General features: G+C 33.3%; 1 protein-coding gene across 4 annotated transcripts in view; it reads left to right on the top strand.

The window, feature by feature from the left end:
• The first annotated feature begins 77 nt into the window (after positions 1-77).
• Positions 78-14,097, top strand: part of LOC120779536 (inhibin beta chain) — a 28,744-nt gene continuing 14,724 nt past the window's right edge. For 2 of the 4 annotated variants that reach the window (XM_040111882.1, XM_040111881.1), the window contains exons 1-3: positions 2,604-2,777; positions 2,896-5,975; positions 13,772-14,095. In XM_040111882.1, the coding sequence (XP_039967816.1) occupies positions 2,692-2,777; positions 2,896-5,975; positions 13,772-14,095 (3,490 nt within the window). In that variant the 5' untranslated portion in view covers positions 2,604-2,691. Of the gene's footprint in view, positions 166-2,499; positions 5,976-13,771; positions 14,096-14,097 lie in introns of those variants that run through there. The other 2 variants (XM_040111884.1, XM_040111883.1) reach the window with 2 other exon arrangements.

Genomic DNA, 14,097 nt, shown 5'->3' with positions numbered 1-14,097 from the left:
TTAGCTTTCGTCATACATTTAGAGTACTTCGGTTATTTTGATTATTGTAGATATACGTTGCATTCCAATACACAAATATTAAATTGAATTTAATGAAATCTAAAATCGTGAAAACGGAAGAAATACGGACAAGTGAATGTGCAAATTTCAAAGTGCGAGTACCGGGTAAACTTGACGGGACAAAATATTGAATTTGTTTAAAATAATTAATCAAATAATGATTGCAAGCGTTTTAAGAGTGGTTATGGAACTAACACTTATTATTAAATTTTTCGAAAAATCCATATTTTGCAATACCTGTTCAAAAAAATGTTGGATACCAAAATAAAACATTCTCTAACTTTGAATATTGAAAAATATATTTCCGCAATATAGGAAAAGCTTACAAATAAATATTCTGATATGTATAATGTGTTACGACAAAGGAAATAACCGACACGTGCTCAACAATTCCTAAACATGTACATGCATACACATGTACAAATTAAAAGCAGATTATATAGAATAATATTCCTTTAAAATATCACGTTAAATGTAAACAATGATGCGATTTTAAATACAGAATAGTTTACTAAAAATTAAATAATAATTGCCAGCCAAAATAAGCATACAGCTGTTTATTTTGTAGTTAGTTGTGCAAAATGTTAAAATGAAAATTTAAAACTAATTTGAAACTATTTGCGAATAATAGTGATTTGTTTTGTTTATAATATTTAAATACAAGTGAAAACTTAGGTCTTTTACAATAATTATATTTAATAAAATATGGCGTTATATGTCAATCATAAGTACAAATGCACTTCATTTTAACTTTTGATTAAAGAAATTACTTTGAATGAAATAAATCACTTATAGTATTACCGATTTTAAATCGTATTACTTATCCCACTTTAAATAATGGATACAATTTAACTATGATCTCTTTATAAAAATATTTCGGTTATACTATTTATTAATTTATATCAAAAGAAATTAATATATTCAAGTCCAATTAATTTACATTATTTCCATAGAGCTTTTTATTATCTATATTTTTGGTAGGTTTTGAACAAACTCGCATACATCAAGTGGTGCAAAAACATTGGGCTTTATCAAGTTAAGCGACACAGTGTCGCCTTTTACCAATTGTAGTTTGTCGGGTAAACGTTTACTTTGTTGTTGATATCGCCGCCATAGTCAGTACTACCATTTGTGATTGGGTTACTTTGTATATTTCCTTCATTTCATTTGTTCCTGTAAACTAGTGAACATCATCGAGTCTTATGACTCGTATTATTTCTTTAAATACAAGAAAGAGGGTGAATCATCCCCAGTCTTGCCACAGGAAATAGTCGTACTTAGTATTCTAACTATTGTATATGCATAGTATTACGAACACGACTATGCAAATGTACATTTATGTTCGTACGAAAGTAATCAGCGAACACATTTCGCATTTCATATGAATGTCGTAAGACTGTTTATATTATATTTATAAAATTTGTATACTTTCTTAATGACTTTGCGGACAAGTTCTTTTTAGCGGGTTTCCCTATATATAGGGATTGCATATACCTATGTATATCTTATTTATAAGACATGGAAGTCTCAAGGTAGTGAAAGAACTACTTAAAGCTAGACTTCTTTGAATGAATTCTAAAATCAATTCAATGTCTATAGTGGCACAGATTCGGTTGAAATTTTTTACATACTAATTATTTTATTTTCGACTCAATATATCGCTATTCTGAACGAATGCGCTCCCCAGCAGGGGACCACTGCATACCCCAACCCAAATGACATTTGGGCAAATAGATAACCACATTTACATGAAAGGGTTGTGCTGGTTCGTTTGTGAATATGCATAGCAAACATTTTTGCAACGTCGCCGTTGTAGAAAAACTACTGGCACCAAATATATATTTTTTTGTCTACATTGCAGTCGATTAAAGTCATACATATTGCTCGAACATAGTATTAAATCAAAGCAACTGAATGAAAAAAATATACATACTTACATGCATGCTTACATTGAAATTAGAGCATTTTTATCCAGAAGCGATGATACCATTGATAATTACTTGGCTGAGTGAGACTACTTATTACCGTTTTTAATTGACTGTATAATTAACAGAATGCAGCTAATAATGATTAATCTTTAAGTAAATTCTCAAATCCATTTCTTTTCCTTTTATGGTCCATGTTAAATCAACCCACAGTTTTGGAATGCATGTGGGTAAAGGATCTTAAGTTTGGAATTGATTCCTTCGAGCACTTTCACATGGGTTAAAATAATTTGATGTGAAGATTAAAAATGATCGGCTTTTAGTTAATCTTAAAGACAAAGTGCTTGCTACGTTCTATGTAGAGAAACCACGCTGTCATAACATTCGTTATTCCGAATTATTATTCTCCGTAGATAAATACTCAAACTCGGGAAATAGAATTTGAAACTTTTTCAAAGAAGTTGCGCCGTAGTGGTATACTTTATATAGACTTGCGGCGACTTATGTAAAGAAAACCAATAAGATCTGAAATCAATGAACACGGAATAAGTGAATACAAATCAAATGTGGTTATGCAAATAATAAAAGTAACTAAATTTTGTATGGTTTGCTGTTTGAAGTCGATTTATTTCGCTATTGTTCTTCTGCCACTAATCAGTGCAGAAAACCTAACCAACGGAACCAGTGCCACGAGCGTCTATCAACCATGGAAAACAATATCATCAAGAGTTCCAATATTAGTCATCGTAAGAAATATAAGCCACCAATATATCACTGCAGCTGTAGAAACAGGTACATTTGCTACCATATACAATGTGTATTTCTTTCTCTACGTCCATCAACATCTTCGTCGAAGTTTTCACAACAAAACTCGTGATACAACTAATTATATTATATGCCTCAACAATAGCAAAAATTTCAAAGAAAACGAAGACAAGTATGAAGATTACAATGGGAAAATCAATGAGTTTAGTAGGAGCTTGAAACAATATTGGAAGCAAAAAGAACTATCATTAAAAAGTAGACGAGATATTGCTGGAGTTAAAAGCCAACTTTCCTGCGATGATATATTCGAATTAGCATTGTGTATGATAACTGCCATTTTTATAGAGGTTATTCCGATTACTATTCGCTATGCTTGCAAAAAAACTGCACTTTGTTGGCGAAGGCTGTTCTGCTGTTTCTATCATCGAAACTACACGAAAACGCCTTATTTACGGCAGTATTTACATCAGCAGCATCGTGCTGTCATTAACTGTGTTTGTGATGTTTTGAAATTGAGCACAATAAAATTTAAGAGAAGATCGGATCAACAACAAAAACATTTATGTATACTTCATCAGAAGCATTTAACCGTTTTTGCAGTGATAACTGGGAAAATATTTGCACTTTTTATTCAGGGAGCATCTACTCAGTCACCCGAGATAAGCGTGCCAGCTATTGCCGACAGTTTGTATATCTCAGGAGAAAAACTTATAATTTTTCCTGCAGTGCCAACAATGATGGCAACTACAGCTATTATTGCACAGAACTGTAAAAAGTTCTGCCACCATTATTTGCTAAAAGCTGTTATAATAAATCCTATTACATTTTCATTTTATGCACAAATTACAGCAGATCATGTGCATTGTATTATAATGCCTAAAGAAATTCGACTGCTTCCGAAACAGATAACTTATCTGGTATGGGAAATTCAACAACTAAGAGAGCTTGACATTTCTTGCGATTATAAGTATTTCGTTTGTGGCGGAAAGATAATAGAAAATAAATTTGTATATGCCGCTAACGAGAACAAGGACCAGACACTGCGTCACAATCTGAGAAGTTTTGCAATACTTCTACTATTGATTGACTACTATGACACTGTCTATGAAAACTATGACAATAATTATGCAAAATCTCAAAAAAATTGTTACTTGAAACTCTTTGAAGAGCAGTTATTGAAAATATCTAAAGATTGTGGAATATTATCTATACAGATGAATAGTTTTATAATCGGTTGTCGGAAAAAAGTGAAGTATGGTCGTGATATTTCCGTCATACACACAAATTCAATATTTAAAGAACTACAATCAGGTGCAAAGCGTAAATCTAAGCCTAATTTTGGAAAACATATTAAGCCAATGAAACTACGAAAAGCATCACCATATTGGAATGTGCCATTTCGCTCGGCATCAACATTCACATGTCAACGCATACAAGATAAAAGTACCAATTGGAAAGAATGCTTACAGGCTATAATTAAATTCGACCTTTGCTGTTGTTGTTGGTGTTTCTATTGTTATCGTCGTAATAGTATCTCTGAAAGAGTTTCGAACGGTTTTTGTAACAAATGGTATAGGTGCTATCCGTGGTATCGGAGGCAATATGCTTATAAGTTTCCGCACTGCATATATTGCTACTATTATTTACATTGTTATTATTCTTTAAATCAATATTGTTGCTACTATTGTTACTCAAAATTTTTTATAAAATCCGTAATGTATCCATGCAACTGCTCAAGTAATAAATCCAATCATGACTTCCGTCAGTACTGCCCTAACACAAAGCGGAAGGAAAAGAAAACTAAGGAGCAGAGAGTTTTGCAACAATTGAAGTGCTTTCGGAATTTTTTTCGACCACAATATCCGACAAATACGAACTGTATAAGTAGCACACTCTCTGCATTGTACTTCTGTCATAGAATTTATTGGTTTCAAAATAGGCAGAACTGTTGTTCACACATCACCAAGGCTAACACATTGGTTAATGCAATGAATTCGGTAAAAACTGCTTGTGCCGAGACAATATCAAACAAAAAGATTGATTTTTTCAATTCCATCCGATCTACCGCTATATATTTAGGCAAATGTGTGCACAATGAACTAATTAAGTTAGAAGACTACATACGTAGACACATAGTTTTAGTGCTTCAGATTAAAATATCAATACCCCGATCGACTGCCCTCGCAATTAAGGTAACAAGAGATCAACTACACCAACAACAACAACAAATGGTTAACATTGCACACGATCAGCAATTAAAAATGAATTATTTATGCAAAATTTTTTGCAATAATTGGAAGAGGCACCGACGGAGGAAACGGCGACGTCGTCGTCGACGCATGAATAAACAAGAGCAGCAGCAACATCAATCCGTCCGACTACAGCAGCAACACATAAACAATGAGAAAGAAACGTTATTAAGTGGCATGAACAATTCTCGTTTGCATATATTGGATTTTAATGCGTGCAAAGCTATCGCCACAAATGTCCCTGTGCACATGATATTATCAAAAGCACCAACTGTAACAATGTTGGCCGCAATGCGTTTTACAAATACCAAAATTGCCTTGACCGATGGAAACCGAAAGGATGTGATAAGTCCGTCTCAAACACCTGCACTGATTTCTTCACCATCATTAACAACGACAGCTAGTACAAGATTAAACCGAAGCCGCAGCAGGCCGAATCTTGTTTGGCTTTTTATTGGACTGGTCTGGTTTGAAGGTCCAAAATATGTCAATTGTGGTATGCAGAGTAGTAGTCAATCCTCACAATCTAATCCTCAGTCTCAATCACAACCACAGACAGCAACACATACAGCAGAAGCAACACTTGAACCGCTCCCAACGTCGGTCCTACTTTCCCAACGTCAGCAACATAAAATTCCACCACCACGTATAACGTCGAACTTACTTTTATTGACACCCAACCATAAACAAATATTCAAAGGATCGATGTCATTTATACAGAAGGGATCAATTGCCGAAATTGCCGACACCGCTAAGTATAAAATTAAGCAAGGGACAAAGAGCAGTCTTAATAGCAAAGTAATGCATATTGACAATTGTTTGCTTCCGCCTAGACGTGCTTCCATAACGGCCACAAAAACAAAAGGAAAGCTTTCACGATCCTACGACAACGATCCCATAATGTTAACCGATCGCAAACGATACAACTGGCTGGAACCAGGGGTGAATGTTGAGGCAAATTTCTTGGATGAAGAAGGTGAGTTAAATTAAGTGAAATTATATATGTGTAAGTATGGTGTTAGAAATGTCCCTTACGGATAAAATATTTATAACATTGGAATGAGTAAGCAATTTTTTTTTCCATAATACTCATGAAGCAATTTGTTAACTCAAATTAAGTAATGTTAGAATATTTTATACTCTTGCAACATGTTCCTACAGAGTATATTAGTTTTGTTCACTTATGGGGTTAGTAGGGTAATCTGGCCTGTTTTTTTGATATTTTTTTTATAGAAACTTTTGTTTTACAATAGAACTTTTTTCACATATCGTGGAGTATATAAACAATTTTTTTCGGAATTTTTTGTTGACATCTGTCGGAGAAATGGCTGGGTGAATGAGATGCGTTTTTTCGCTGGCGAACACGATTTCTCATGTTTGGACCATCTGAAACACAAAAACCCGATTTATTCTTAAAAAGTGCGTGAATGTTTATCGTCCCTGTTAGAATCATGAAAAAATGTTGTTCAATAAAAAAGTAATTAACTTTTGTTTTTGATTTTTCGCCATGTTTTTTACATAAATTTTGTCATAATATTGTGAATAAATAATAAAAAATTATGAATCTAGTAGGGACGATAGCTAGGCGTTTTGTGAACATAAAAAAAAATTATGCAAATCGGTTGAGTAGTTCGACCGGAATCATGTCCGCCTGTTTACAAAAGTATGTTTTGAGAAAAACGTGTTTAAAGTTTGAGCTGTGCACTCCGAGCGCTCCAAACGTCGAGCGGTGTTATTATTTTTGGGCCTTTTTCGAAACCTTCCAATGGTAAAGAGGATTTCTACATTAATTCTAAGGGTATAAGGGAACAGAAAATGCGACAAAAAAAATTTTTGAAAAAAGATTATCCTACTTTTGCCTGTCGAGATGCAGTGTAATCATTAATTTATGTATATATAACCCTATATCAATCTCGATTAGTTAAGGGGTCAGAACAGTTGTTTGTATCACCTAAAACTAATCGAGATTGATATAGGTTTATATATACATATATTAATGATTACACTGCATCTCGCCAGGCGAAAGTTTATGACATAGTACTAACTGTCAAATCTATTGCCATTGCCGTTGCCAAATCTGTACATATGTGAACATTTGCTATCATAACATAATCATTTGCGAAATTGCGTCGGGTGGGAAGGTTCAAGCTGATATCCGTATAGCGCATGTTTTCAGCTTTTGAACCGTTTAAATTTTTATAACGATGAAAAAATGTATGTGGAAAATAAAAAACAAGTATAAATATATTTTTATGTACAAATGTATTAAAAAAATTTCATATTTTAAGACTTAAATAAGTGTAGAACAATTTTTATATACCAATTAAATTAATAAATTTAATATGAGGTTTTTTAGTATAAGTTTTCTGCAAATTAACATTATTAAAAAAATAAATGTTTGAAAAAATATATTAAATTATTTTGAAAATGTACTTACTTATTATTTCGTACGTTATTTTTATAATTTAACACAACCCTCTTAATACTCACGCTATTAAATTTAAAATAACCGAAATGAAACTGCCGTCCGTATAAATAGTAGGGTGATTCAAAAAAAAAAAATATTTTTTTTTCGTTTGGTACTCGTAAAAATAGGTTCCTAGACACCTCTAAGAAAGCCTCTCGGAGCATAAGTTTTTAATTGTAACGGGAAGGTCCTCCTACATACAGTTTTCTATTTTTTCTTATTATCAGATAGAAAAATTTATATCTCGCTTCCAACTACTTGAAAAAATATCTTGTCTTAGAACTTGAATGCTCCACAAAAACGGTCGCCACGATTTTTTCGTAAGCCCAAACGTTTAAAAGATATTAACAGTTAAAGTTTGATTATTTTTGGGAATTTTTTTTATTTCTTATGAATTTTATAACTCAATGAAAAACAATTATTATGAATGATGAAACTCATAGTTTTGTAGGAAATTGACTGCTCTATAAAAATGGTCTCCTTTGATTTTTCGATGAAGTTAAGCGTTTACGAGATATTAAATGTCAAACATCAATGCATATTAAGGTGGATCAAAAAAAAAAATTTTTTTTTCGTTTGGTACTCTGAAAAATAGGTTCCTAGACACCTCTAAGAAAGCCTCTCCAAAAACTTATAAGTTTCATCATTCATAATGATTTTTTTCATTGAGTTATAAAATTCAAAAGAAATAAAAAATTTTCCCAAAATTAATCAAACTTCAACCGTTAATATCTTTTAAACGGTTGGGTTTACGAAAAAAATCGTGGCGACCGTTTTTGTAGAGCATTCAATTTCCTACAAAATCTAAGGAACAAGATATTTTTTCAAGTAGTTGGAAGCGAGATATAAATTTTTCTATCTGATAATAAGAAAAAATAGAAAAGTGATGTAGGAGGACCTTCCCGTTACATTTTATTAATGTCAATTTCATATTCATAATCATTAAATCGCATATATGTTTGTCCGTTAGGTGGTTTCTATATTTATATTGGATTATTTTAAGATTGGAAAAGGCAGCTTCACAGTTTTAGGTTGAACCAAACATAGAATATGGCTTGTAGATCTCGTTTATTGTGTTCTTATATAAAGTTGAATCCAGATTCTCCCCAATGGCACAGTTACGCTCCTTTGCAGACTCCTTAGTTCAGTTTGAAGAGGTTCTTTTTGCTGACTTACATATGTCACATGTAAGTGGGCTATCGTGGAGAATAATAATGTTGCTAATTTTATCAAAATCCTTGAATCTCTTATTGAAATCAATAACGATTGATTCCAATACTTCCACATATTCATCCAATTTACTCACGCTTGCTGTTTCCAATATTATTTCTTCTGTATGTGGTAAACTTGTGACTTTTTTCTCCTTAAGTTCGCTAATCAAAATATTTAATTTTCTTTTAAATTGGCCAACATTATTAATAAGTTCCGATATAAGTTTATTTTTGCCTTGTAAAGCGAGATTTAATTCATTTATAAAGCTGGTAATATCACTCAGAAAGGCAAGGTCTAGTTGGAAATCTTTGTTGGCATTATGTTCGCTAAGCTTAAAGATTCCTCATCATTGAGCTCTTGAAGGAAAAGTTGGACTTCATCTTTGAGATTAAACAATCTTTGTATACTTTTCCCACAACTGAGCCATCTAACTTCGGTATATAGAAGCAGGTCTTGATAATCCGAAGATAGTTCTTCAAGAAAAAGTTTAAACTTTCGGTGGCTTAGAGCGTGGTGTCCGCCTCTTATTTTATTAATTATTTTGATGGAAACTTCCATGGCTTTAACAATATTTAATTTTTTAGCAAATAACGCCTGCTGATGGATTATACAATGGAGTGAGTATGTTGATATTTTTTTTATATTTTTTTTGTTTTTTCCCAACATAACTCTTGCCCCATCAGTACAAATACTGCTCAGTTTTTCAATGTCTAACAAATTTAAAACATTTTCCTCGATAGCCTTATAAATTATTTCCCCTGTGACATTTTTGTGGAGAGATATCACAATTAAAACTTCTTCAACTGTTTCGAAATTGCTTCCCTCTGATTTTGCACAAACAATAAGCTGACATATATTATTTGCATCTGTGGTTTCGTCAAATGACAAGGAAAAAAACATACAATTTCTAAGTCTATCTATTGAACATCTAAAAATATATGAACTTATTTGTTCTGTTCGACGGACTAGCGTGGGGCGAGACAAAGGGACAGATTCTAATATCCGACAGGCATCATAACCTTTGTTTCCAAAACAACTAAAAAATTCAGAGCCCAAATTAAAAAAAAAAACCCTATCATCAAATGGGCGTCCTTTTTTCGCTAAATAAAGAGCAACTATAAACGACGCCTTTTCCTTTTGCTTACCCTTTTCTTCAGTATCAACTGCTTTGTAAATGTTCATTTTTTTTTTAAATTCGCTAATTTGTTTTCTCTTTCGGAAATTTCAAGATTAGTAATATCTTTATGAGAATTTAAAAAATGCTTTTCTAAATTGAAAAGACGCTTACTCTTAAAAGTACTCTTGCACAACATACATTGCGCAAGATTATTTTCATTTTCATACATAAAAAATTGATTCATTTTTTTGCTCAGTGCAAGAACAAATTTTGCCGTAGCGAGTGTCTGATTTGCTTTAGCGAACGAGTAAGGTGTTGCTTGTTCAAAATTCAGACAGCAACCAGGAATAAAGGGTTGTTAAACTTATTCCAGTGTGAGAGCGCCTCAAAATTAGCGTTTTTTATAACATTTTCCATTATTGCCAGATTGAACAAAATAACAATTTTTGGGCATTTATCAACCCAATACCCAACATTTAGTACGAATAAAAATTACTAAATAGTGGTTATTTATTATATGGAGAAACTATTTAAATCTTTTTAAAGTATATTATAACATATGACTTTTGACCTTTCAATACCCAATACAAGGATTTAAGCTTGTTAGCTCTCAATCATTAAACGTTTTTAATCATTATCCATTGAAAATAATACTATGATGCTTCAAATTACAAAACGTTTCATCAAATACCTTTAAACTTCACAAATTTATTTAATTTTGATTGTTTTACCTATTTTATAAGTGGTCTTGAACAATGCAACAAATCCCTCCGTTTACATATATTTTTTTGGTAAGATTTCAATCTGGCCATCGCTCGTTTCCAATGGCAAAACGTCAAAACCTCCTGAACTCGATCAACTGTCAAAGTTCAGGAGGTTTTGACGTTTAGCAATTGTTCTCTCATTTCCAGTGAGAGAGGAGTTAAACATCTCTTTATCTCTGGTAACTGATTTGTTGTCGCTTGTTCTGCTGCGAAGCTTCGGGTATGTTGGTGTGAAAAAACGATCGCTCAATTGTAGGTATGAGAAAACGAAGACTAAAACAAGAAAAAACGTAAACTTCGGTTGCACCGAAGCTAAATACACTTCACAGGTGCATTTCTGTAGTAACTATGTGTTCAGCTTGTATGGAAGCTATATGCTATAGTAATCCGTTCTAAACAAGTTTTTAAGAGATTACATTGTTGCCTTAAAAAATAACATATACCAAATTTCGTGAATATATCTTGTCAAATGTGAAAGTTGTCCATACAAAAACTTGATTCCGGTCGTTCAGTTTGTATGGCAGCTATATGCTATAGTTAACCGATCTGAACAATTTCTTCGGAGATTACATTGTTGCCTTAGAAAATAACATATATCAAGTTTCGTGAATATATCTTGTCAAATGTGAAAGTTGTCCATACAAGAACTTGATTCCGATCATTCAGTTTGTATGCTAGCTATATGCTATAGTTAACCGATCTGAACAATTTCTTCGGAGATTACATTGTTGCCTTAGAAAATAACATATGCAAAATTTCGTGAATATATCTTGTCAAATGTCAAAGTTGTCCATACAAGAACATGATTCCGATCGTTCAGTTTGTATGGCAGCTATATGCTATAGTTAACCGATCTGAACAATTTCTTCGGAGATTACATTGTTGCCTTAGGAAATAACATATACCAAATTTCGTGAATATATCTTGACAAATGTGAAAGTTTTCCATACAAGAACTTGTTTCGATCGTTCAGTTTGTATGGCAGCTATATGCTATAGTTAACCGATCTTAAACAATTTCTGCGGAGAATATTTTGTTGCCTTAGAAAATAACATATACCAAATTTCGTGAATACATCTTGTCAAATGTGAAAGTTTTCCATACAAGCATTTGATTCCGATCGTTCAGTTTGTATGGCAGCTATATGTTATAGTGGCATGATATCGGCCGTTCCGATAAATGAGCAGCTTCTTGAAGAGAAAATAACGTTTGCAAAATTTCAAAAAGATATCTTAAAAACTGAGAGACTAGTTCGTATATATACAGACAGATGGACAGACGGACAGACAGACAGACGGACATGGCTAAATCGACTCAGCTCAACATACTGATCATTTATATATATACTTTATTGGGTCTCCGACGATTCCTTCTAGGTATTACAAACTTCGTGACAAACTCCACGCAATTGTGGTCGAGGTACTGATCCCATTATACCTCGACCAGCTCCTACTATTATACCCTGAACAGGGTATCAGGTACCCTGAGCAGGGTATCAGGGTATAATAGTAGGAGCTGGTCGAGGCTGGTATAATGGGATCAGTACCTCGACCACAATTGCGTGGAAACATTAACTTTTTATATTCAGGCTAACTTACCTTCTTCATGTTATCGGAGTTATCGGATTTATGACAAATCCATAACGGTTTTTAGGTTCAAAGTCAATTTACTTGTAACGTGTATATACACATTTAGCAATCGATATCGAGTTGCGTGAAAACGTTAGCTACACATATTCAAGCTATTTAATCTTTTTCATGTTATTTGAGTTATCATTAAGCCATAAAACGGCAGTGCATTTGGAAAAATTCCACTATTCGGAAACGCATAAAAGGTCATAACTAGGCCGCAAATCAAGACACTGTACTACAATTTGGCGCAATGAATCACATTAAGAAGGAACACATCTTTAGAAAAAGGGCATGGTCCCGCCCCTAATAAGTTTAATGTACCTTACAAACCAGTAGAACTATATCACCCTAATTTGTACTGTACCAATTCTTTCAACCATTTTTACGGCAAATTTCTATAAATCAATAACTAAATGCTTCAGAAACAATAAAGTTTACATTCAGGATGGCGCAAGAGAGCTTTATTAAAGCCGGTATCAATATTGGCCGCTGGGCATGATACCACATATCTCGGGATCTACTCGACGGATTTCAACCACATTCTTTACACAAGATTTTTCTTACCTTCCCACATTACACAGGGAAATGATGGGAATCGTATACTAATTCCCATATAATACAATTTTAAATTTCTCTTTATTCTTTCACATTCGAGTATATAAATAAAACACCCATTAATATAACGGGATAAAATTTTGCACGAATAGTACATTTGAAGTGTACTATTCACGCACCTGGCTAGTGAATATGTAGTGCCTGTCAATGAGTGAGATATTTAAGTGAAATTCGAAGAGAAACCTTTCCTGAGAATAGTACGTCTGAATGTTGGATCGGGTGAATATTGCCCTTACCTAGGGTTACCATATTCCCATATTTGTCAGGGAATTCCCTGATTTTGACCTTCGGCACTGATTCCCTGATTTTCGTGAAAATTCCCTGATTAGTGTACATACGCAACGGGACTGATTTTGACTGAGACGGATATGGTAACTTAACCCCATTTACCTAATATAACGATTTGCTAACTTTATCCCCCACATATCGACCAATATATGAGTTATCTCAATGAAAATGGGAAAACGTGTTCATGAAATAGATGGTTTTGCTCCATTTAGTTTGGTGATGGTTGGTGAGACACCCTAACGAAACTCAGGAAGCATTTTATTAGTATGTGATATATGTTAATAGTATGAGTGTAATGTAAAAATAGATAAAATCGGCTCAATTTTATCCCCACCTCCCATATACCACACATAATCATTTTTGTTTTTCTTACAAGTTTTATGTCAAATATGTCGTTCAGTATGCAGTTATGTTATGTTATGTATACTTGAGAAATATTATTAATGCAATCAACCCGACCTGGCTCTAAACCGTTCAGGTTTATCAAAATGTGATATTTTAATGTAATTAAATGAACAAAGTTTTCTTAAAAACTATGTGATTTAGCGCTGAATTTTGGTCTATACCTTGGCCTAATGCTCATATTCCTGCAAGTTGCAAGAGTATAAAATGTTCGGTTACACCCGAACTTCCTAACTTGTTATATAGTACAAATCAATTATTTTTACTCATTCACAGCACACAGTGCACATAGCGACCACGCTCGTCTCGAGTCTATTAAGAGACAGATATTGACTAAACTTGGTTTAAAACAGAAACCCAACGTATCTCACCCTCTTCCAAAGCAATTTATATGGGACACCATATATCGTGCAGACGGTATACGCAGCGTTGTCAGTGATTTCGATTTCGGTGAAAATGGATCACATCGAATGGAATTAATGTCGGAAGAAAATAGCACAAAAGAAACACGAAGATCGCATTCTGCAAAAGCAAATGATATTACAAATCTTTTACATAACAGCCGAGGCTTCCACGATGGTGAATTCGCTAATACGATTGGT

Source organism: Bactrocera tryoni, unplaced genomic scaffold (assembly GCF_016617805.1).
Source record: "Bactrocera tryoni isolate S06 unplaced genomic scaffold, CSIRO_BtryS06_freeze2 scaffold_11, whole genome shotgun sequence".
Lineage (NCBI taxonomy): Eukaryota > Metazoa > Arthropoda > Insecta > Diptera > Tephritidae > Bactrocera > Bactrocera tryoni.
The sequence above is the reverse complement of the archived record's forward strand: the minus strand, read 5'-3'. Positions and strand labels throughout refer to the sequence as shown.